The sequence below is a fragment of the Lagenorhynchus albirostris genome, chromosome 2 (assembly GCF_949774975.1).
Source record: "Lagenorhynchus albirostris chromosome 2, mLagAlb1.1, whole genome shotgun sequence".
In the NCBI taxonomy this organism is placed as follows: Eukaryota; Metazoa; Chordata; class Mammalia; order Artiodactyla; family Delphinidae; genus Lagenorhynchus; species Lagenorhynchus albirostris.
Genome location: NC_083096.1, coordinates 86,301,012 through 86,322,837, shown reverse-complemented (window position 1 = coordinate 86,322,837; position 21,826 = coordinate 86,301,012). Strand labels below are relative to the sequence as shown.

At 44.7% G+C, this 21,826-nt stretch overlaps 2 protein-coding genes across 5 annotated transcripts; one reads left to right on the top strand and one right to left on the bottom strand.

Annotated features, from left to right (window-relative positions):
• Positions 1–2,077: 2,077 nt before the first annotated feature.
• On the bottom strand, positions 2,078–12,995 carry AP4B1 (adaptor related protein complex 4 subunit beta 1). Of its 4 annotated transcripts, none has more exons than XM_060139290.1 (11): positions 12,975–12,995; positions 11,796–11,985; positions 9,289–9,513; positions 8,536–8,666; positions 7,789–7,936; positions 6,750–7,246; positions 5,640–5,723; positions 4,643–4,746; positions 3,695–3,902; positions 3,065–3,346; positions 2,078–2,805 (listed from the first exon to the last, which is right to left on the bottom strand). In XM_060139290.1, exons 2-11 carry the CDS (start codon positions 11,906–11,908, stop codon positions 2,378–2,380), a joined length of 2,220 nt encoding a protein of 739 aa, XP_059995273.1. In that variant the 5' UTR covers positions 11,909–11,985; positions 12,975–12,995; the 3' UTR covers positions 2,078–2,377. The 4 variants fall into 4 exon arrangements, with proteins under 4 accessions (XP_059995273.1, XP_059995272.1, XP_059995271.1 ...); XM_060139289.1 differs by lacking the exon at positions 12,975–12,995 and adding an exon at positions 12,431–12,541; XM_060139288.1 differs by lacking the exon at positions 12,975–12,995 and adding an exon at positions 12,076–12,328.
• On the top strand, positions 12,513–19,942 carry DCLRE1B (DNA cross-link repair 1B). Its single transcript, XM_060139292.1, has 4 exons — positions 12,513–12,995; positions 13,615–13,780; positions 14,265–14,447; positions 16,817–19,942. The coding sequence occupies exons 1-4, from the start codon at positions 12,807–12,809 to the stop codon at positions 17,896–17,898; spliced, it is 1,620 nt and encodes a 539-aa protein (XP_059995275.1). The 5' UTR covers positions 12,513–12,806; the 3' UTR covers positions 17,899–19,942.
• Positions 19,943–21,826: the final 1,884 nt, after the last annotated feature.

Below are 21,826 nucleotides of genomic sequence, written 5' to 3'. Positions count from 1 at the left end.
TAGAGAGCTCCTAGGGAGAAGGAATATTAAATAATTAACTTCATGGTATACTTAAGCTTTAGTCATTTGCTTGTAAATTAGTAAAACCAGACTACAGTTAAGAGAAATCAGTTCTTCATTGAGATCATTTTAAAATTACACTTTTCAAAAGCAACAGTTGCATATTCTGCTATGCCCCTACTTTACAGAAAAGCAACCAGGTGGGGCTTAATCTTCTAAAGGCTCCAATAGTTGGGATCACTTTAGCAACATTCAATTGCTGAGCTGTACCTAATTTTCTTTAGGTCAATATTTCAATTATAGTCTTTAATTTTTTAAAAAGTCAATCAATTTACTCAGTTTCTACCACTTACATTCTGTTCCCTTGTAACACTTAAAACTGGCAGCACTTAGCACTTCGATTTTGTTTTAATACCTAACTAAACATTCACAGTTTAACTGAACAAGTCAAAACATGGAAAGCAGTTCTGAAGCTATTCTGATCCCCCTACTTCCAGTCCCTGGGGATCCATGGTCTAGATCAGACTTTTTCAACTGGGGGTGATTTCGACCCCCACAGTAACTTGGCAAGCTCTGAAGACAGTTTTAGTTGTCACAACTAGGGGTTCTACTGGCATCTAATGGTATAGATCAGAGATATGGCTAATGATTATCCTACAGTGCATAGGAAAACCCCCTACAGCAAAGAATTATATGGCCCCAAATGTCAGTAGTACCACTTTTGAGATGGTCTAGATGGTCTAGATCCATCTAGTCTAGATGGAATTCCATCTATTGTCCTCTATGTGGTCAACACAATATAATAAAACACACTTCAAACACCAACCCCCAAACACCATCAGAATCTAATTACTTACAGCCATTCGTTCAGTGCTATTTATTGAGTAATCACTATGTGGTCGGCACTGTAGAGATAGAAGGAAAGAAAGATAATCACTGTCCTTAGAAACTGTCTGGTTGAGACAGACAACTCACAAACCCAGGCCCTTGCCAGAAAACTCAGCAACGTTATCTACTCTTATTAAAAGTTTGGTTGAGAGAAATGATGGTGAAGCATTATTTGAAGGATATGCAGTCCATCTATGTATCTAGGTAGAAGAAGTCCTTAAATTAAGCTGGATGATATTTGGGTCAGAGTATCTGTAGTCCTTGAAGAAATGCCCTCACTAAGCTCTATACTAAAGCTATGCTCTCTGTTTGTATTGAAGAACACCATAAGAAAACCATGTGAAACTCTTTACTAACTTCCCATAGGAATCTTCTGCGTATCACTCAGCGCCATCCATGTGAAACTACATGTAAATTTCTCTTCGAAATTAGAATTGAAATATTTCTTCCTCTCTGGTAACAACTATACAACCGTTTCTCTTTATTCTGACTGCCAAATCACTTACAGAGCTAAATCTGAGGCGCAACGATATCAACTATGTAGGCCCTCTCAGCCTGAACATTTGTATATGTTCCCATCCCTGACCCAGCTGGTTTTCACAGGTATTTTTATTTTTCCTGTGCTGGATTATCTGGTTATTTATACTTTACCATCATTTTATTACATCTGTTTTTGCCATAAGTTGTCTCAGTGATTAAAACGTGGTCAGGTATGAATAAAATTAAACGTGAGAAAGAGCGACAAGAAAACAATTACAACAGTGCTGCTAGAAATGTGCACTGACTGCTTTCACAGCTTGAATGAGACCCCTGATGAAGGCAGGAGGGTCACAGAAAACTTCCTGAAAGAGCTCATGCCTGAGCTGAACACTGAAAGATAGACTAGGTGTTACTTAAAGAAGACATGAGGGTGAGGAAATGGTCTAGGCGAGAAGCAAAAGCAGGTGCCAAGGCACAGAGGTGGGAGAAAGCCGAGCGTATTCAGGGAACTGCAAGTGGTTTGCTTGGCCAGAACAGAGGGTGTCCTGGGGAGTGCTGAGACATGGCACTGAAGAGGTACTTGAGACGCCAGGCTAAGGACTCTGAACTCTGGCCTAAAAACCATGATTAGAAATATGAGAACAGTCAGGAATTCACTGCAATAATCCAGGGAAGAAAAGATGACCCCCACAAATGATGACCCAGTCAGTTTCCAGACACATCAGGCATCTTTAATGAGTAAAATAATCCCTTAAACTGATTAGGAAAGAATCCAAATCCTACCCTCACCCCATTCCCACCCCCTTACCAACAACATTAACCTTTACCACATCACCTGGAAAAATGGCGTCATTCACCAATGATCTTTGGACAAGAATGTAAGAATTCTCATTCCCAGATTCCCACTCTCCTTTGCATTTGATATTATCTGGACTTACAAGCAGCTATAATAAGAAAAACTAAGGAACTCTGACAGCTATTCATCTCACTCAGGATAGGCAAGAAGCTGTTATGATTTCATGTCTCCAATTGTTCCAATCACAGTTTCTAATACAGAAATAAAACTGTTCAGTGTCTCTGTCCTCGCCTTGTTTTGTTTTACTGAGATCTGCATTTGCAAGTTCTCGGGCTCCAACAGCAGTTCTGTCAGGAACAGACAGCCAGTGTCGTCCTGAGCGCTGAGGTAGGCTTTCCACGGCTGAGCCCCAGCCCTGTTCATCGCGATGGTCTGGATGTTCACGACTTGCAGGGCCATCTGGAGGGTGTCAGGATGGACTGCTCCCTGCCACGGGAACACCTGCTGATGAGCAACTTTGAGGCTCAGCCAAGTTTTCTCAAAACACTCAGCAGTAAGCTGGTGATTGGGGACTAGCATGAGGGCTCTGCAATCAGGGAGTTCTTGGACCCTCTCCTTGTTCTCTTCAGGAATCAGGGGTCCTACAAGAGTCAGAAAGCTTGTGTAAGAGATGCTCTTAATCTGTAGAACTACATTTTTAAATCTAGATTTCCAGCAGTACACAATGTGACTCTCATCTTCAGAGAAATGGCTTAAATAACCAATGATGAACTTCCTTCTTGCTCAGAGACAAAATTCGGGCAACAGTCTGAGGTTTAGCTAGGGTACTCTACTCTCTACCAGTCATTGCAAAAGATAAAGATTTTTCATGACAAGGTATAAAGTAAGGACTATTTTTACCTGATGTGGCAAAAGATGCAGTGTTAGGAAGCTCTGGGCCATGACGTTCCACACCCTGGCATTTAGAGATGGTTGCCCAGCGGGCTTTGCCATATACTGGCACCAGTGTGTTGAAGTCCGAGGCCCAGCTGTTCACAGGTCTTTCTGCCTGATCCTCCAAAAGTCTGAGAGAAGGGTCAGATTGAGGGCTCCGTAGGATCCGCTTCACTTCATCGATGCCAGCTAAGAGGAGGCGATAGTAGAAGAGACCTCGGTCCCGTACTGCCATATCCTTTTCTTCCTCTGAGGTAAGATAACAGACTAAGTTAATTAAAAACAAAAATGAAAACACTCTTTCTACCCCTGTGCCCACCAGAATAGGAGAACAAAATGAAGGAGGGAGGAAACCCTGGAAAACGTTGACATTTTCTTCTTCGGTCCCAGATGGCTCACCAAACAATGAAAGCTGTGAGAACCTGTATGACTGGTCATGGCAAGTACCATTTCCTTCTTTTTTTTTTTTTAAATTTGATTTTATTTATTTTTTTATACAGCAGGTCCTGTCCTCATTAGTTACCCATTTTATACTTATCAGTGTATACATGTCAATCCCAATCTCCCAATTCAACCGTTTCCTTCTGAAGAGCCTACCTATGCAGTAGTATAATAAACGGCCCAGCGTGTCCTGGCACTCGGCGGGTCGAGAGAGGAAAAGGCGCAGCAGAGCCGTGAGCAGCTCCATCTTGACAGCTGGAAATGTCTCCGACTTCACATTCTCTACGAAGTCCTCCAACACATAAGGAGCGTTGGGGATTCTCTTCCCGTGGACACCGAGTAGCCAAATAAGCGCCTGCTTCCCCTAGGTAATAAGGGAGTAAGAACAGGTGCTCAACATTTGGCTGTCCAGAACACAGGCCAGAGCAGGCAGTAGATAGCAGCAGGTTTTGCTTTTCCCCTAGAGTCAGTAGAAAAGGTATAATATTTTATTTACTTCCACTTGCATTTATTAATTCACCCCCTACTAAACTCTCTACAACAAATAGGAATGAAATTCTACCACACAAAAGGAGACTTAAGACTCTCACAGCCTATGTTGCTTAAGCAATAAGGCTTCCTCACCTTTGAGGCTTCTTCCCCAATTTGGGGTTTAATGCTTCAGTGGAAGCTATTGGAAGATTCCCCTAAGTTAGGGGAACCTAGTGTGCACATCAGAGTCACCTGCAAAGTTTCTTAAAACTCTGTGTGTCTAGGGCTTCCACTCTTGAATATTTGAGTAGATACTGGAAGCCCAAATATTTGTAAAAATTTCACAGACGATTCTGATTTTCATGCCAGCTGAAAACCCTATGGTCTAAATCTCTGACTCAAAACTGTTCACAAGAACAATGGTATCAAAATATTTGTAAGAAAACCATAGCTAAATCCTAATGTTTTTATAATTTATATCCCACCTACACCCAAAACAGAATCTGAGGTGGCAATCAATTCTAAGAATTCCACTTCAGACACTGGGTGGAAAGAATAATTAGATTCCATTTCACAGAGCAGGGTCCCAAGCACTCCCCCTCTGCCTAGAAGTAAAGGAGAATTACAGCCTACCTCGCTATCTTGAATACTCTCCTCACAGCCGGGCAGGGCCTGACACACAGCTTCTGTACACTGAGGACACAACCAAACCAGGTCTCGGAAAGTCTGCACAACCACTAGAGCACAGCTCAGGACACAAGAGCACAGGATTAGAGCCTCCGCACGGGAAAGAATCTTAAGAAAAGTCACATATTCAGGCTAGATTACTGGGGCAATTTCTGTAAAATGGGTGTTTGGTGGGGTGGTCAATAATTATCTGAGAAATGTCTGACATGGGCAACAATTTCTTAATAAGTGTTGCTCATCAGATTGCCATGAGGATAAATGAGTTAACGTATGTGAAAGCACTTGGCAAACCAGAAAGCATATACAAATGTGGGGGAGTGCTGCTGTCGAATGATGCTCTGAGGACAGTATAAAAGGAGCCACCAGGGCTGGAGCTACGGTGAAGCAAGCAAGGTGCCAGGGTGTAAAATTTAAGAAGACTCACAGAGTTAGCATTTGCACAAACTTGAGAGCGAGTGCCTCTTTATATATATTCTTTTTTTAAAATATATATTCTTTTCCATTCTGGTTTATCATTGGATATTGAATATACCTCCCTGTGCTATGCAGTAGCACATTGTTGTTTATCCATTCTCTATATAAAAGTGAGTGCCTCTTTAAATGTTTGCATCCTAGGCGATTTGCTTGCCTCACCCTAGTCCCAGTCTTGGAAGTCACTGCTTACAGTATGCTGCCATAAAGCAAAAAGAGGGGTAAAGGTGGGGAAATAACAAGTAAGGTCACCCTCGCACCCTTCATGATCTATACAACAGCCTTGTAGACTCATGGCAACCTGAAGACTCCCTACTCTGTTAGATCTATATGTTTCTCTGATGGCAACAGATGATGATGCAAAGAAGAGTTTAAACCTCTGTTATTGAACAACAAATATGTTTTGAGCAAATACTATAGGTCGGGAAATTGACCCAAAAAAAAAAAAAAATCCTAGAAAGGTAGCCATTACCTGTGGTAATGTGCTCTTGTCGAAGCCCCAGCAGCTCTGTTAGAATCTGCACACATTGATCCGTGTAGGTCCTGGCGATGCTACCTACAGAGGAAGGGAAAGCAGAAAAATGTGTTAAGTCAAATACTAGCACCTCATTCTAAAATAATTTCCCACCAGCCAAAGAAAGACCAAGAGGACCAGAAATATCTAAGAAAAAGAAAAAGAAAATCACCCCTTGCTTGATGAAATAAGAATCTAAGTTTACTATAAAGGGAACTTTGGTAAAATGAATTTCCCATTGAACAAGGTTGAAAACTTTTAGTCACAAAGGTATTTATGTGGCAACCAGTTTGTTGCAGCACACCTGTACAGGAATATTCCTGCTGGGAACACTGTGCAACAGCCTCCAGACTGCAGGCTTTCTACTCCCCTCTTTGTGCCCTCTTCTCTGCCTCTAAAAATAACCATACTTTATTCTACATCCGAGGGTTCCTTCTCCTCCTCTACTTGAAGTCCTCCAAAACTTAGCTCCCCAGCTGCTTGCATTTGACTCACTCTAGCCCTTTAAATTCTAGACAGAGTAGCATGAAAAGGTCTGTAAATCTTATGTTTTACTCTGTGCCGGTCCACTCATCATAATGCGTAGCCCGGAGCAGAAGCTTGATAAAAGATTGCTAAATTTTCAAAGGACTTTGAGTCAGGAAGGCTGGGTTCCAGTCCCAGTTCAGGAACTATATGACCTTTGGGCAATTTAAGAAACTTTTTGTGCCTGAGTTTCTTCATCTTTTAAACGAAGTTAGTAATAACACTTGTTCACTCTTCTTGACTGCCTCACAAGGCTGTGGGAAGATGATATACAGAAAAGCATTTTGGATAACAGACGACAAAAGGCAATATAAATTGTGTTACAGTTTGCATCACCTACAGTCTATATCCTAGAAGATATGGAAACACCAGTGTTGACCAAAAAAACCTTTCTCCCCACCTTGTTTGTAGTCACTGACCTAACTGTTTGGTGCAAGATACTTTGCCTCTGAAGCAAGATTCACTCCCTTTCCTCTCTGTGGTTCCACAGCTTTCTAGCTGGTTGGTCTAGGCTCTCACAAAGGAAAAGCAACAGATACCTACCTATGGCAAAGATGGCAGCCTGCGCGAAGTCGGCGGACACATCAGTGCAGTACCCGCGAAGTTCCTCCAGCACCTGCTGCACGTTCTCGTCGTTCACCAGCTCACACAGCACCTCCACCTTCTGGAGCTTGATGTAGTGGGGCTCCGAGTAGGAGCAAAAAAACTTCTTGTAGTGGCTGCTAAAGTGACCCGGCAAACTGTGCAGGACCTGGCGCACATGGCAGAGGGCAGCAAAACAGAGCTCGCGGCTCTCTGAAGAACAGGCAGCCAGCAAAGTTCCCTTGACTTGCATGAGCACGTCAGTTTGCACATGGGGGAAGTTTTTTGCCAAGATCAGAAAGAGTTTGGTGGCTCCCATCACCACACCTGGGCTACTGCTCTTGAGAAAACTGTCCAACAGGTTGAGAATGTCAAACAGCTCCTCCTCACTGCGGGGTTGGTAGCGTAGCAGAAAGTTCAATACTTCAGCCTGGCCCCACTGGTCCAGTTTTGACATTCTATCCAAAAAAGAAAACAAAAGTGCTATCCTAGCAACAAAATTAGGACCACCTCCATGCTACTGCCATGTCACCAGTCATCTGTTCATCACAACAAGGGGAGAATTCTTGAAAATAGGTTGTGCCATAATCAAATTATTCTTCTGATGTACGAAAGTTTACACAAAATAAGGCTTTAAATTCCAAGATGAGTTTACGGTACAAATGCACACTCATCGAAGGCCAAAGACATGATCACCATATCCTAGATCCAGATTCTCTACATTTTAAGATAGTATGAATGGCTTAGTTTGGAGGACATAACGACTGCAGAGGACAGAACCCTGAAGGATCCTTCTGCCATCTCTCTATATCACCAAAAGAAACTAAGACAAATTAAAAAAAAATTCTCTCAATGAAACATGAGGAAGTTAATAGTTACAGTTAACTTTCTTTACTACTCTACAGAAGTTGTTCAAGACCTCTCCTTCATTCAATACATCAACAAGATCCCATTAGGATGTAGATTTGATCATGATAAAAGAGCACAGAGGCATCCAAACCGATTTAAGAGATGGTGGGCGATGGGCTTATTGATGACAACACCTCCTTCCTGTTTCAAAATTTCCTCCAGAGACCTCAGGCAGTTCACAACCACAATTGGATCCTGGTCACGCAGCAAACTATATAATTCGTTTACCAGGGCACCATCTATAAAACGGAACAAAGATCTCACATAAAGAAAAGTTTCAGAGTCAAGGTGATAGAGCCAGAATAACAGTTCCAGGCAGACAAAGCTGAACTTCTCTGCCACAAAAATAACAAAGGCAGTAACAAAGTGCAAGGCCAAAACAATGGCCATTTCCAGACTGTTCTAAGCAGCTAAGGCAAAGGATCTCACGTGGGCCCCAAAGAAAGGACTTCTCTAATCTCAGAAAATACCAAGCCCTGCATCCTACTTAAAAGAGACATACAGGGCTTCCCTGGTGGCGCAGTGGTTGAGAGTCCGCCTGCCGATGCAGGGGACACGGGTTCGTGCCCCGGCCCGGGAAGATCTCACATGCCGCGGAGTGGCTGGGCCCGTGAGCCATGGCCGCTGAGCCTGCGCGTCCGGAGCCTGTGCTCCGCAACGGGAGAGGCCACGACAGTGAGAGGCCCGCGTACCACAAAAAAAAAAAAAAAAAAAAAAAAGCGACATGCAGAAGTAGGGTCACATTATTATTTTCTACCAAAGCTACATACTCTTCTACAAAGTCATATAATGGAAGTACAAATAAATACTGATCATGGTAGATTACACTGAAACTTACCCACTTCAGAGTCTCCATGAAGAGTATGCATCTTGGCACAGCCAAGTACTGCTACCCTCCTGACATATGAAGCCTTATCATGCAGACCGTTGAGAACTGGCTGTTGGATATATTCCTGCACACCAGGCAACCTAAGCAACACATCCTAGAGTCAGTCAGATCCTAGGGTACTAGTTTTGACATAATTTAGCCCCTATTCACTTAACAGAGGGTTTAGTAGATGTTTGAATACGCATTGGTCAGATTCTTCTCCAACAAAGTGGAGAAAGCTGCTGCCAAACTTAAAAAGCCTCACTTGACTTTTCACGTGGAATAATGCCACATAGGCAGGTTAAAAAACACACACGCACACGCGCACACACACACACACACATTTAGAAATCTTTAACTATTTCAGGGACTTCCCTGGTAGTCCAGCAGTTAAGACTCCGCGCTCCTAATGCAGGGGGTCCGGGTTCGATCCCTGGTCAGGGAACTAGATCCCATGTGCCGCAACTAAGACCCAGAACAGCCAAATAAATGAATAAATAAATATTTAACTATTTCACTGAGAGTAAGGATAGAAAAATTCCTTAATGAAATCACATATATAGTTTTTTAAACCAAAGCAATGGCCGAAAACCTGAGTTCAGGTTACAACAGTGTCTTCCCCATTATTAAGGAGCTCAAATAAATTGTCGTCATTAAAAACCTGCCCCATGACCACATGAACTTATCAGCCACTGAGATACAGGAAGGGAGGAGAGTGCTCACCTGAGGCTACACATGCTCCGTAGTGCCAACCCTCGCACCATCGGGTTGGGGTCCGAACAGTCTTTGCACAGTGTATTGATGGCCAGGAGAGCCAGATCTGGTTTCAGGGGGGCATAGGTACACATGTAGAGATAAACCAACTTCTTCTGAACAATATCTATAGTGGCACTGGCCTTCACCATTTCCATGAAAACACCAGACATGTCCGAGCCCTGAGTCATGTGCCTGAAACCAACACACACAGCAGGAAAAAAGTAAAATACATAATCCCCAACCTACAACAGAAAGCCTTTTACTTATATGCCCTGGATATCCAACTAGATTGTGATCTCTTAGAGCGGAGCAACCAGGTCTACTTTGTCTATCATATCACACAATACTTCACAACGGGCCTGCAATAAACATTCTTCTATTCATTCAACAAACTAGTACATTCCAGTCACATTCAGATTTTACATTCCAGGGATATGTTCTGGGGAATAATCTTGAAGAAGGCATGGTCTCAGATCTCAAGGAACTCAAAAGTCTACCAAGGAGGCAGACAAGAACACCGCTAATTACAGAATGATAGATTGGTGTTATAACAGAAGTAACAGACAAGGTGCAGTGAGGATCAGGAGGTCTAACACTGCCAAAAAGTCATAAAATGTTTCCACAGAGGAAGAAATACTTGAGCGGAATGAGCAGGAGCTCCAGGCAGGTGTAGTAGATAGGTAACGATACACACTGTGATGCATGTGGACATGAGCAAGAATGGTACATTCTTTTCAGAGTATGCCGGTAGTTAACTGGGTGTTCCTTGGGTGCTATGATAAGAAATTTGGACTTTATTCTGTAGATCACTGTTTCTCAAACTGTGATCTCCTATAGCAATTAGAGGGGATGTCTGTTTAAAATGCAGATTCCTGGGTTCCATCCCACCCTACTGAAATCAGAATTACTGAATTGGATGAAAAATTTACATTTTCTAAAAAAGCACCCCAAGGGGGCTTCCCTGGTGGCACAGTGGTTGAGAGTCCGCCTGCTGATGCAGGGGACGCGGGTTCGTGCCCCGGTCCGGGAGGATCCCACATGCCACGGAGCGGCTGGGCCCGTGAGCCATGGCCACTGAGCCTGCACGTCCAGAGCCTGTGCTCCGCAACGGGAGAGGCCACAGCAGTGAGAGGCCAGCGTACCGCAAAAACAAACAAACAAACAAACAAAGCACCCCAAGGGACTTTTGTGCATACTGAAGTTTGTGATCCACAGCTATACACAAGAGTTATATTGTCAAATTCATATGCTGGAAAATCAATCTGGCTGAAATGAGGGCCTAAGGCGACCTACTACTAAGCTACTGCAATTGCTTTAAAAAGGGAACCAGAACAGCAGTGCCAATCAAAAAAAAAGAAGATGGACCACAATATTCATTGCAGCTCTATTTACAATAGCCAGGACATGGAAGCAACCTAAGTGTCCATCCACAGATGAATGGATAAAGAAGATGTGGCACATATATACAATGGAATATTACTCAGCCATAAAAAGAAACGAAATTGAGTTATTTGTAGTGAGGTGGATGGACCTAGAGTCTGTCATACAGAGTGAAGTAAGTCAGAAAGAGAAAAACAAATACCGTATGCTAACACATATATATAGAATCTAAAAACAAAAAAAAGGTTCTGAAGAACCTAGGGGTAGGACAGGAATAAAGATGCAGACATAGAGAATGGACTTGAGGACACGGGGAGGGGGAAGGGTAAGTTGGGACGAAGTGAGAGAGTGCCATGGACATACATACACTACCAAATGTAAAATAGACAGCTAGTGGGAAGCAGCCGCATAGCACAGGGAGATCAGCTCGGTGCTTTGTGACCACCTAGAGGGGTGGGACAGGGAGGGCGGGAGGGAGACGCAAGAGGGAAGATATATGGGGATATATGTATATGTATAGCTGATTCACTTTGTTATAAAGCAGAAACTAACACACCATTGTAAAGCAATTATACTCCAATAAAGATGCTAAAAAAAGAAAAAGAGGATGGATACTTAGAACCATGAATCCATACCATCCGACTTGAACAGTGACAATCAGGTGTCACCAAGACTGACTCCCACATTTGCTCAGCTGGGTGGTGACGTTCATCAACACAAATACAAGTGGAAGAGTGGGTTTGGGGAGGGCGGAAGGATGTAGGTACTATTTTGCATGTCTTTGAAGAAATATCCAGGTGGAAATGCCAAGCAGGCAGTAGGATCTGTGGGTCTGACGATAAAAAAAAGGAGGTCTGTGCTAGACATAGATCTGGAAGTCAGCAGTACAAGTTCAAGACATGGATGAAACCACCCAGCTGAGTAAAAGAAGCAAAATATGTCCCACAAGGGAGACTTAGACGGCAGTCCAGAGAAGCAGGAAGACCAAATCATACAACTGCCATGGGTGCAAGTTCACTTAATCTTTCTAAGCGGCCATGGGTAGAGAGCCCTGATGGGGATGGCAATGGGGGAGTTAGAGCGTTAGGCGATACCTAATCACTCGCTGGATGACATTCCGATAGCGCAGCCTATCAGCCTGAATGTGAGGGTTACACAGAGCCTTCTTCAGCTCCTTCACCTCGTCCTCGGAGCCCAGGTACGGCATCTTCTCGAACAGTCACGGGGCAGTTCCCAGAGATCCCTAGGTAACTCGTGGGCTCCTTCTAGCCCTGATGTGGGGACCTGGGTAAAGGAAACGTCAGTCAGTGAAGAGACTACAGGCGCGATCTGGCCCAGCCTTGGCTTCCCCCAGGGCCGCCATCCGGGCCCTACCACACTCGAACTTCAACCCTCTCGCTCCCTGGCGAGGCCCACCCTAGGCTCTGCGGAACCTTCCGGGGACCTGCAGGCTGCTTCGCTCCGCCCACAGAGCTCTCCCGCAACCTCTAGGCCCTCGGCCCGACTTCCAGCCCGGCAGCCAACAGTCCGTGGACCCCTCCCTCTCCAGTTCCAGCCTTTCTTGCGCCTCCACGCGGTTGCCGTCACCAAGAGGCCCAATCAACCTTTCTGCGGAAGTCCCGCCTCCTCCAGGGGGACCACGCAGAGCAGCTGCCAATCACCCTCTCCCAGTGAGCGCCGAGCGCAGCCTGGATCATGACCTTAGCGTGCCCTTCCCCCAACCTCTCACCTCCCGGCGCCGCCGCGCGGCTACCTCAGGCAGAGCGGTGGCGGGCAATCGGAAATCGGCTACTTCCGCCTGTCTCCGCCCAGCAGCGCGCGCTTTGAGACCAGGGCCTCGGCCCCTGGTCCCGCGCGCTTGGGGGAGTGGCGCTCCGTTGGGCGCCTTCTGTGGTTTGCGATTCCACTCCCAGACTCCCACAGCACGGTCACTTCCTTCTTTCTGCCCAGTCTAGTCACTTATTCCCCACTGAGCTGGCTTTCCTTACGGCCCCTGGCCCTGTTCTTGCCCCAGCATGACTTTTTTCAGGGCGCCGTTGTAGGAGCCTCCCGCAGGAGCTCTGTTCCCATGAAGATCCCACTGGTGACTCTCCAACCCCGCCACCATGAACGGGGTCTTGATCCCTCAAACGCCCATCGCTGTGGACTTTTGGAGCCTGCGCCGGGCTGCCTCCGCCCGGCTCTTCTTCTTGTCCCACATGCACTCGGACCACACCGTGGGTCTCTCTAGCACCTGGACCCGGCCCCTCTACTGCTCCCCAATCACCGCTTACCTCTTGCACCGTCACCGACAGGTATGGGCGGCTGGAGTCGGCCTCCGAGAGTTGGTCCCGGCAGCTGGGTGGGGACTTACGATCTGTCACAGCCTTGGAGTCATAGAGTTGGGGCCAGGGAGACTGATTTTTACAAAAGCGAGAACCCAGAATGCATCTTTAGCCCAGAATAGGAGTGTGGTTTCTAACTGGCTGGCTTGGGATGTTTCAGTGATAAATTGGGGAGGACTTTTAGTCCAACCAAGGAAATTGTTCCTACCTCTTCACATAAGCTAGGCCAGTGTTTCCCAAACTTGCCTCATCATAAGAATCCACCCAATGTGCTGAGTAAAATACAGATTCTCCAGCGCCTCCCTTCTCCCCCATCTGATTCAGTAGACATAGCTAGCACAGGTCGTGGAAATCTGGTTGGAATTTTTTTTAACAGGTGCCCCCCAAAGGATTACTATGATTTGGAAAGTTTGAGAATCGCTGACTAGACTTGTTTTCTGCACTCTTAATTTAAACTTGTACGAAGGGTGAGGTAGAGGGTGGGAAGAGGAAGGGAGGATTGTTTGGGAATCCCCATCACAGCTTCTGATCCAGGGAGGTATCAGGGAGTGGAGTCTGTGTTCCCTGGGATGACCAACTGTTTCCTCAGGTATCTAAGCAGTGGATCCGAGCCCTGGAGGTTGGTGAGAGCCATATCCTGCCTCTAGATGAAGTTGGGCGCGAGACCATGACTGTAACCCTCATCGATGCCAATCACTGCCCTGGCTCTGTCATGTTTCTGTTTGAAGGATACTTTGGAACCATTCTCTACACAGGTGGGCTTCCAGAGGGGTCCTTTCCACTTTCCCAGCCTAGACACTACTTTTTTGTGTGTGGGGGGGCAAGCCCCGCGGTTTGCGGGATCTTAGTTCCCCAACCAGGGTGGAACCTGCCCCCTCAGCAGTGAAAGCGCGGGGTCCTAACCACTGGACCGCCAGGGAATTCCCAACACGACTTTTCTTGAGCATCTTTGACTTATAGTAGAAGTCTGGAGACCTCCTAGCTTCATGCCACATGAGCACAGTGACCCTTTCTCAACTGATTTCCCACTCTTTAAGGGTATGAACTTTGCAGAGAATCATGAAAAAACAGGAGCACGATGGAGACGTTTCCACAAAGAAGCTGTACTACATTCATCATTGCTAGACTCTATTTTTTTCCAATAGGCCAGTAGGCAAATGCCCATTGTTGGAATTGGGAGAGGCTTGTCTTCTATACTTTTGTCTCTGAGTGTCTGCCTCCCATATATTCTTCTTCCAGGGGATTTTCGGTATACACCGTCCATGCTGAAGGAGCCAGCCCTGAGACTGGGGAAACAGATCCATACCTTATACCTAGACAACACCAATTGCAACCCAGCCCTGGTTCTTCCTTCCCAAGAAGAAGCTGCCCGCCAGATTGTTGAGCTCATTCGAAAGCACCCACAACATAACATAAAGATTGGTGAGGGCTTTCCTTTCCTTTTTTTCTCACTCATGGAGCTAGTGAATCTAGGTTCTTTGGAGTGTCTCACATCTTTCAGGTCTTTGTGCAGATGTCCTTTTCTCCATGAAATCTACCCTGACCTTTTTATTTAAAATTACAATCTGCCCACCATCTGCACTCCCACATTCCCAACTCCTGATCTCCTAAACCGATTCAACTTTTTCATTTTTTCATAGCACTCATCAACTTCCCATATACTCCATATGTTTTAATATACTGTTGCTTATTGTTGATTGTCTATCTCCACTTTCTCTGACACACACACACACACACACACACACACACACACATTCCTTGAGGGTGTGGATGGAGGGGGGAAGAAGTCTTATGTGTTTGTGGAACAGAGAAGCAGCAGTATGACAGGTGCACAGTGGTTGAGGAGGCTGGAAAGGCTGGAGGGGCTGAAGTGCCTGTACGCCATTTTGAACTTGATCCTAAATGCAACCACTGCTCTTAGGACAAAGAGCTATTGAAGGGTTTTAAGTGGAGAGGGACACTATTGCCCTTATCACCTTACAGTGTATTCCATAATTTATGTATTTATTGTATTTAGTTTTTATTATCTGTCTCCCTGTGCTAGAATGTAAATTTCACAATAGACAGGCTCTTTGTTTCACTTATGGATATATCCCAGATGCCTAGGTTAATGTCTGATAGAGGCATCCGGTAAATATTTGTTAGCAAGTGAATGAAGTTTATCAGAATGTAGATATTCAGGTGAGTGTTGTTCTTGCAGTTAGATACATTGAAAACCCAGCTGTCTGCTTGTTCTAGTGACTCCACAACAGTACAAAACATTTTGGGCTTCTTGAAATTGCCTTTTGGGATAGTTTATGAAAATCCATTTTTATTTTTTAAAATGTAATAGATTTAGTTCCAAATGATTTTTTTTGATTGTTTCCAAAATTGCAGTAAATCCACAAAAGGAAAAAAATTTGCCACCATGATGAACATTTTAAAAGGATATGCCCCAACTCTGAAAGGAGTTTCAAAATAGGTTTAAACAAAGGCATTGAAAAAAAAAATTATGTACCTTCCAGAGTGACTACCAAGTTGATGGAGAGATTTTCCCTCTCAGGATTGCTTGACTACTCATGAAGAAATATCAGTGCTAACTATTCTTGGAGTTTTCAATGCAGAGTTTTCCCAGAGAAGCACAGCTGGCGAGTAGGGTACTGTAGCAGGGCTTGATTAATTTTGCAGATATACAGTAATCCCCTACTGTGTGCCAAGTATTCTGATAGGCAGTGGGAATAGAAAAAAATGAATAAAATATGAGGGCTTACAGTCTAGTAGTAAAGGGCCTAGAAGAGGTAAAATAAAAGGGGGAAGGATAGGGAGAGAGAAAAGAAAATCAGCTACCTTTGTGCCCAAAGAGTGAGATTTTGAACCATGATGAGGAATAAGGTGGATATAAAGGAAATATAGATTCTTTAAAGGCGTTCACAGTCTGGTTGTAGACTTGAAATACACCTTCAGAAAAGGTCTGAGAACAACTACTTAAACAACATCTCCCATATCTGTTACCATAACCATTACCCAAATTCAGGTCTCCATTTCTTTCTCTATACGTACTGTTTGGGCCTTCTAACTGGTACTTCTGCTTTCAGTATATTCTCATGCAGGTCTTTGAATAATACTGCTGCCACTTTTTTTTCTAAAGCCCTGCTCTGATCCTATGAATCCTATAATTAGAATTAGCCATTTTCCTGCTTGCAACTCCTTAACGATACCTTCACTTACAGAATTAAAAACAAGCTCCCTAGCAGTACATACAAAGCCCCCTATTATATGGCCCTTGCTCACCTCTCTAGTGTCATTTCTTACCAGTTTCTTTGTACCTTAGTAACACTGAAACGACCTCTCTTAAAATGTTCTCTACCATCCCCTTCCCTTGCCAGATTAACTTGCACCCATCATTTAGGATTTATCTAAGTTGTCATTTTCAGGAAGCTATCCCTAACTCTATCAACTGGTAAATGTTTTTCTGTGCCCTCATAATGCTCTGTGCATGTCTGTAGCATGCATTGTTTCTGGGTCCCCAAATAGATTACACTCCTTGAGGACTGAGATTTTTGTTTGCTTTCACGGTGCCTAACACCTGATAGATGCTTTCCTTTGTTGAACTGAATGAATGAGTGGATTCTGTGTTAAACTTCTCCCTACCCCACCCTCCATATACCTCAGCTCAAATGCCACCTCCTTCCCGATAGACAGTCAGGGGGTAGTCCCATTAATTTTGTGTATTTCTATTAAACATTTGGTTGACTTATTAGCTTCATCCTCTTCCTTCTCTTACTTTCCCCAATCCCTTGAACATTATTCAGGACTCTATAGCCTGGGAAAAGAGTCACTGCTGGAGCAGCTGGCCCTGGAGTTTCGGACCTGGGTGGTATTGAGTCCTCGGCGCCTGGAGTTAGTGCAGCTACTGGGCCTGGCAGATGTGTTCACAGTGGAGGAGAAGGCTGGCCGCATCCATGCCGTGGACCACATGGAGATCTGCCATTCGGCTATGCTGCGTTGGAACCAGACCCACCCTACCATTGCTATCCTCCCCACCAGCCGGAAAATCTACCGTTCCCACCCCGATATCCACATCATCCCTTACTCTGACCACTCCTCCTACCCTGAGCTCCGTGCCTTTGTCGAAGCACTGAGGCCTTGCCAGGTGGTGCCCATTGTCAGGCGACAACCCTGTAGGGACTACTTTCAGGACAGCCTGAGCCCCAGGCTCTCTGTGCCTCTGATTCCAGACTCTGTACAGCAATACATGAGTTCCTCCTCTAGAAATCCAAGTTTTCTCTGGCTATTGTTAGAAAGGAAGCTAAAGAGACTGAGAACCCAGGGTGTCGTGTTTGAATCCCTTGAGGAAAATGCTGATCACTCGCAAGCTGACAGGGACTTGAAGAAGACCAAGAATGAGAACCTTTCTGGGGAGCTTGAGAAGCGGCCCTCCCACCATCCTTTGAAGATCAAGAAGCAGCCGTTCCCAGACATCCGCAACAAAGAATGGGAGGGTGCAGTCCCTTCCTCCGAGTCCCAGAAGATGGTGACTGTATTGACTGCCCCCTCGGGTTTTTCAGTGCACTTAGGGTGTACAGATAAAGAATTTTCCTCTCCGGAAACTGGGGAGGAAATCAGTGTAGGGCCCTACTTGGTACCCAGGGGAGACAATGCGGGCTCAGCAGCCACAGGGAACCAGAGAGCCTGGATGGGCCAGGATTCTCCCCAGTCTCACAGCAGCAAGGCTGCCCCTCTTCTGGCTCCTGAGTACAGGGGCCTGGCACTCAAATACCTTCTGACTCCAGTGAACTTTCTCCAGGTAGGGTTCTCTTCCAGGGGCTTTGACCAGCAAGCGGAAAAATACCATCAACTCTTGCTCAAGTACAGACAGGAGAGTACAGAATGACAACCTTGTTTGATCCAACACTGCACTTTTTTAAAAAAATTCATCAAGAGTTGTTTATTTTCAAAGTTAGCACTCTTTGTATTTCTACCACTAACAAATGGGCAGTGCCACATCAACACTGCACTTTTTTTTTTTTTTTTTTTTTGCGGTACACGGGCCTCTCAGTGTTGTGGCCTCTCCCATTGTGGAGCACAGGCTCCGGACGCGCAGGCTCAACGGCCATGGCTCACGGGCCCAACCGTTCCGCGGCATGTGGGATCTTCCCGGACCAGGGCACGAACCCGTGTCCCCTGCATCAGCAGGCAGACTCTCAACCACTGCACCACCAGGGAAGCCCAACACTGCACTTTTGAAGATAGTGGCTGATGGCTTATTTGGGGCCTTACTTTTCTGTGGTACATGCCCACCCTGTAACAAGACTTCTCAAAGCGTGTTCATTGGAATCCTAGTGTCTATGGAATCCTTAGTTCTATAATTGACTTGTGTTTAAGAAACACTTTACATTATAACCCCTTTACAGTATATGTGAGCACATTAAATGTTCTGGGAAGTCCTGCAGTAATTTAATCTGTTTAACTTTGTTTAACCCAGTATTTCTCCAAACTTTTTTTTTTTTGGCTGTGTGGCATGCGGGATCTTAGTTCCCTGATCAGGGATCGAACCCGCGCCCCCTGCAGTGGAAGCAGAGTCCTAACCACTCTGCAGACTTTGTGAACATGCAGTTCTCTTGTGTGGCTGCAGAAAGAGATAGAGTCTGATCAAAAAGGACCAGTTTATTCCCATTGTTTTGTGTGTCATGTGTCATTCCCCATGTCCCCTTCTGTCTCTTCCTAGATAAAAGTCCCTAGGTAGTTCTGTTTTTTAATTTAGGAACTGTGGTGCAGGAGGATAAAGTGACCCAGGCAGCACGTTCCAATCCTGAAGGTCACTGATTTGCTGTGACCCCATCCAAGTCACTTCCTGTCTCTGCCTCTGGGAGGGAACAGGAAGTGATGAAGATCCTTGAAAAACTGGAGAAAATTTCCACCTCTGCCTCCGTGAGAGTTTGCAGTTAGTGTCCCTGAGGACCTACCTGGAAGACAGCCAGCTGGGGGACTGGGCACCCCTCACCAAGGCAGTATCTGGAACCCAGCCAAACATTAGGCTTAGAGTAAGATGGGCCTCCCAGCTGCCTAGAGGCCCTGACTATTTGGCTGAAATAAGGTTACAAAAGATCAAATGTGCTGCCAGATCGTCTTGATTGTTCACACAGCTGGGATATTTGTTGCCCCCCTCCACCCAGTATCCCCCCCTTCCATCCTTGGGTTGAGTAGGGAGCTGGAGGACATAGCCTGTTTGTTTCAATAACCAGGGCAGAGACGAAGGAGCCAGCTGGTGGAAGGGGTGAGGGTGTGCAGTTCTGCCCTGACCTTCTGCTCACAGCCTGACAAAATGCCAAACCAATAAGCAGGACAGCAGATACCACAGTCACAGGGGGCACAGGCATGTGGAGCTGGGCACATGGATAAAAACAATGAAGAAGCCTCTGATTCTTGTCCAGGGGGCTGGAAATTGTCTACTTCTGGAGGAAGATATAAAGAGTTTAGAAAGCAAAATAAGGCCTTTCTCTTGGGCAAGCTGTATACAGCTCTGTTTTGTCAGTGACCTTCACTGTAAGCCTCCCATGGGCCCACTAGGAGCCATAGCAGGTGAGGCATGTGGGGTAGCAGGGTACATGGGCACTGTCCTGGGCTTGAATCCAGGGTACCTGGGCAAATAGAGATATCAGGCTTCCATAGCAGAGCCTCAGTTTCTCATCTGTAAACCAGGGACTCTCCTGATTGCTTTGGAGGTTAGAGAATTGGTAAAATTCCTAGCTCAGTGCCTATCACATGATGGATATTTTAAATATTGGTTCTCTCAGCCTCTGGTTCTTTAAAAAAAAAATATTCTCTATATAAAATAAGAAACTTTGGAAGTCATACAAAATATAAAGAAAAAATCAGAATTCCTCCATGTAGATCAATTATTTTCTAGTCTTTTTCTGTGCATGTAAATATATTAAATATATAATTTTTTTTCCAAATTGGGGTAATACTGTATATAGTTTTATATCCTGCATTTTACTCTTAATATTTTAAGCATTTTCTCATATCATTAAATATTATTCAAAATGTCATTTTAATAGTTGTATAATACCCTATCATATGGGTATACCTTAATTAAAATTATTTCTGTTTTATTCAACATTTTGTGTGCTCTTTTTTTCACAATTACACATATTACAATGGACATTCTTATGCATATATCATGGCATTTGTGTTTATTTTCTTGGAGTAAATTACTGGAAGTGGGATAACAGTTTTAAGTTTTTAAAATTTATTTTATTGAAGTATAGTTGATTTCCAGTGTTGTGTTAATCTCTACTGTACAGCAGAGCGATTCCGTTATACATATATATACATTCTTTTCCATATTCTTTTCCATTAGGTTGAATATAGTTCCCTGTGCTATATAGTAGGACCTTGTTTATCCATTCTCTATATAATAGTTTGTATCTGCTAATCCCAACAGTCTTAAGTTCTTGATGCAAATTGTGCCCAGTGCCCTCCAGAAAGGTTTCCTTACTATCCTTTCTGCAGAAGAGGATAGCATTAAAATACCTTGAAGACTCATTAAGTTCAAATGGTGTCATTAGAATGGTACGTAGAAAATCATCTTGTGTGCTACATTAATATTTACTAAGTTGTGTGGGCAAGGCTTAGCCTGACTTCATCTGGGAGCCTCTAGCTGTCTCACTTCTGTGCTACTCGAAGGTGGCTGGGAGAGATAAGGTAGTCTTCAGTACAAGGGCCCCCAGATGGGAGTTATCTTCTAGCAACAAGGAAACCTGTCAACTCTTGGCACGTGCAGTGTCACACGTATTCCTATAGAATACCTTCCATATAGAAGCGGGATCTATATGAATTCAGATGGGGGGGTGGGAGGTAGAAGCAAAGGGCTTTGAGGAATTTAGTTGTTGGTGGCATGTTTCTGTATTAATAATGGGAAGGGACTTCCCTGGTGGCCCAGTGGTTAAGAATCCGCCTGCCAATGCAGGGGACATGGGTTCGAGCCCTTGTCCGGGAAGATCCCACATGCCGCGGAGCAACTAAACCCGTGCACCACAACTACTGAGCCTGCGCTCTAGAGCCCGCGAGCCATAACTACTGAGCCCGCATGCCACAACTACTGAAGCCCGCACTCCTAGAGCCAGTGCTCTGCAACGAGAAGCCACTGCAATGAGAAGCCTGCAGACCACGACGAAGAGTAGCCCCCACTCACCGCAACTAGAGAAAGTCCACGCATAGCAACGAAGACCCAACGCAGCCATAAATAAATAAAAATTTAAAAAATATAATGGGAAGATTTCATACTATTCTAAATTAAATTTGTCTGGTTTATAATAGAGATTGGCAGTTGTCTTATTTGTTTCATTTCTCAACACTCCCTCATATAAACATGCTGCTTTGCTACATCTTTAAGAAGCCAATTTAATTTATTTTTAGAATTTAAGGATGACCCCATAGATCTATGAAGATCTTGCAATGAAGCTTGAAGTTACTGGGAGACAAGAAGTTCCCTAGAGATCAATTAGTTATTTGCTTCATGATCTGTGGGAAAACTTGTACTTTTCCACAAGGAGACTGAAAGTGATTTAAGTCCCTTTAGGGAAGAAAATCTGCCTGACTGGCCTTGGGGAACCATCTCTTACTCCTGATCCAGACTACCCTTTGTGGTAGGAAATAGAAGATAAGTGAATCCACTTGTTCAAGAAAAGGGATTTAGACCTGGGTTCTCTATCTCAAGTCCACCCCCAAAGAGACAGTTCTCTCTGCATTCTTGGAGTGGTTCATAAGCAGGAGAAATTCCATCTGGAGGTCCATTTAAAAGAAAATTATTTTACTGA

Bases quoted from the DNA above. Each gene is read 5' to 3' on its own strand.
- AP4B1 (XM_060139290.1), bottom strand. From the start codon at position 11,908: ATGCCGTACCTGGGCTCCGAGGACGAGGTGAAGGAGCTGAAGAAGGCT. The intron at 5,724-6,749 runs GTAGGTATCTGT...CTTCCTCTGTAG, and splicing joins GGCTGCCATCTTTGCCATAG to GTAGCATCGCCAGGACCTAC. The intron at 4,747-5,639 runs GTAATGGCTACC...GCTGTGCTCTAG, and splicing joins ACAAGAGCACATTACCACAG to TGGTTGTGCAGACTTTCCGA.
- DCLRE1B (XM_060139292.1), top strand. From the start codon at position 12,807: ATGAACGGGGTCTTGATCCCTCAAACGCCCATCGCTGTGGACTTTTGG. The intron at 12,996-13,614 runs GTATGGGCGGCT...CTGTTTCCTCAG, and splicing joins TCTTGCACCGTCACCGACAG to GTATCTAAGCAGTGGATCCG. The intron at 14,448-16,816 runs GTGAGGGCTTTC...AACATTATTCAG, and splicing joins ACAACATAACATAAAGATTG to GACTCTATAGCCTGGGAAAA.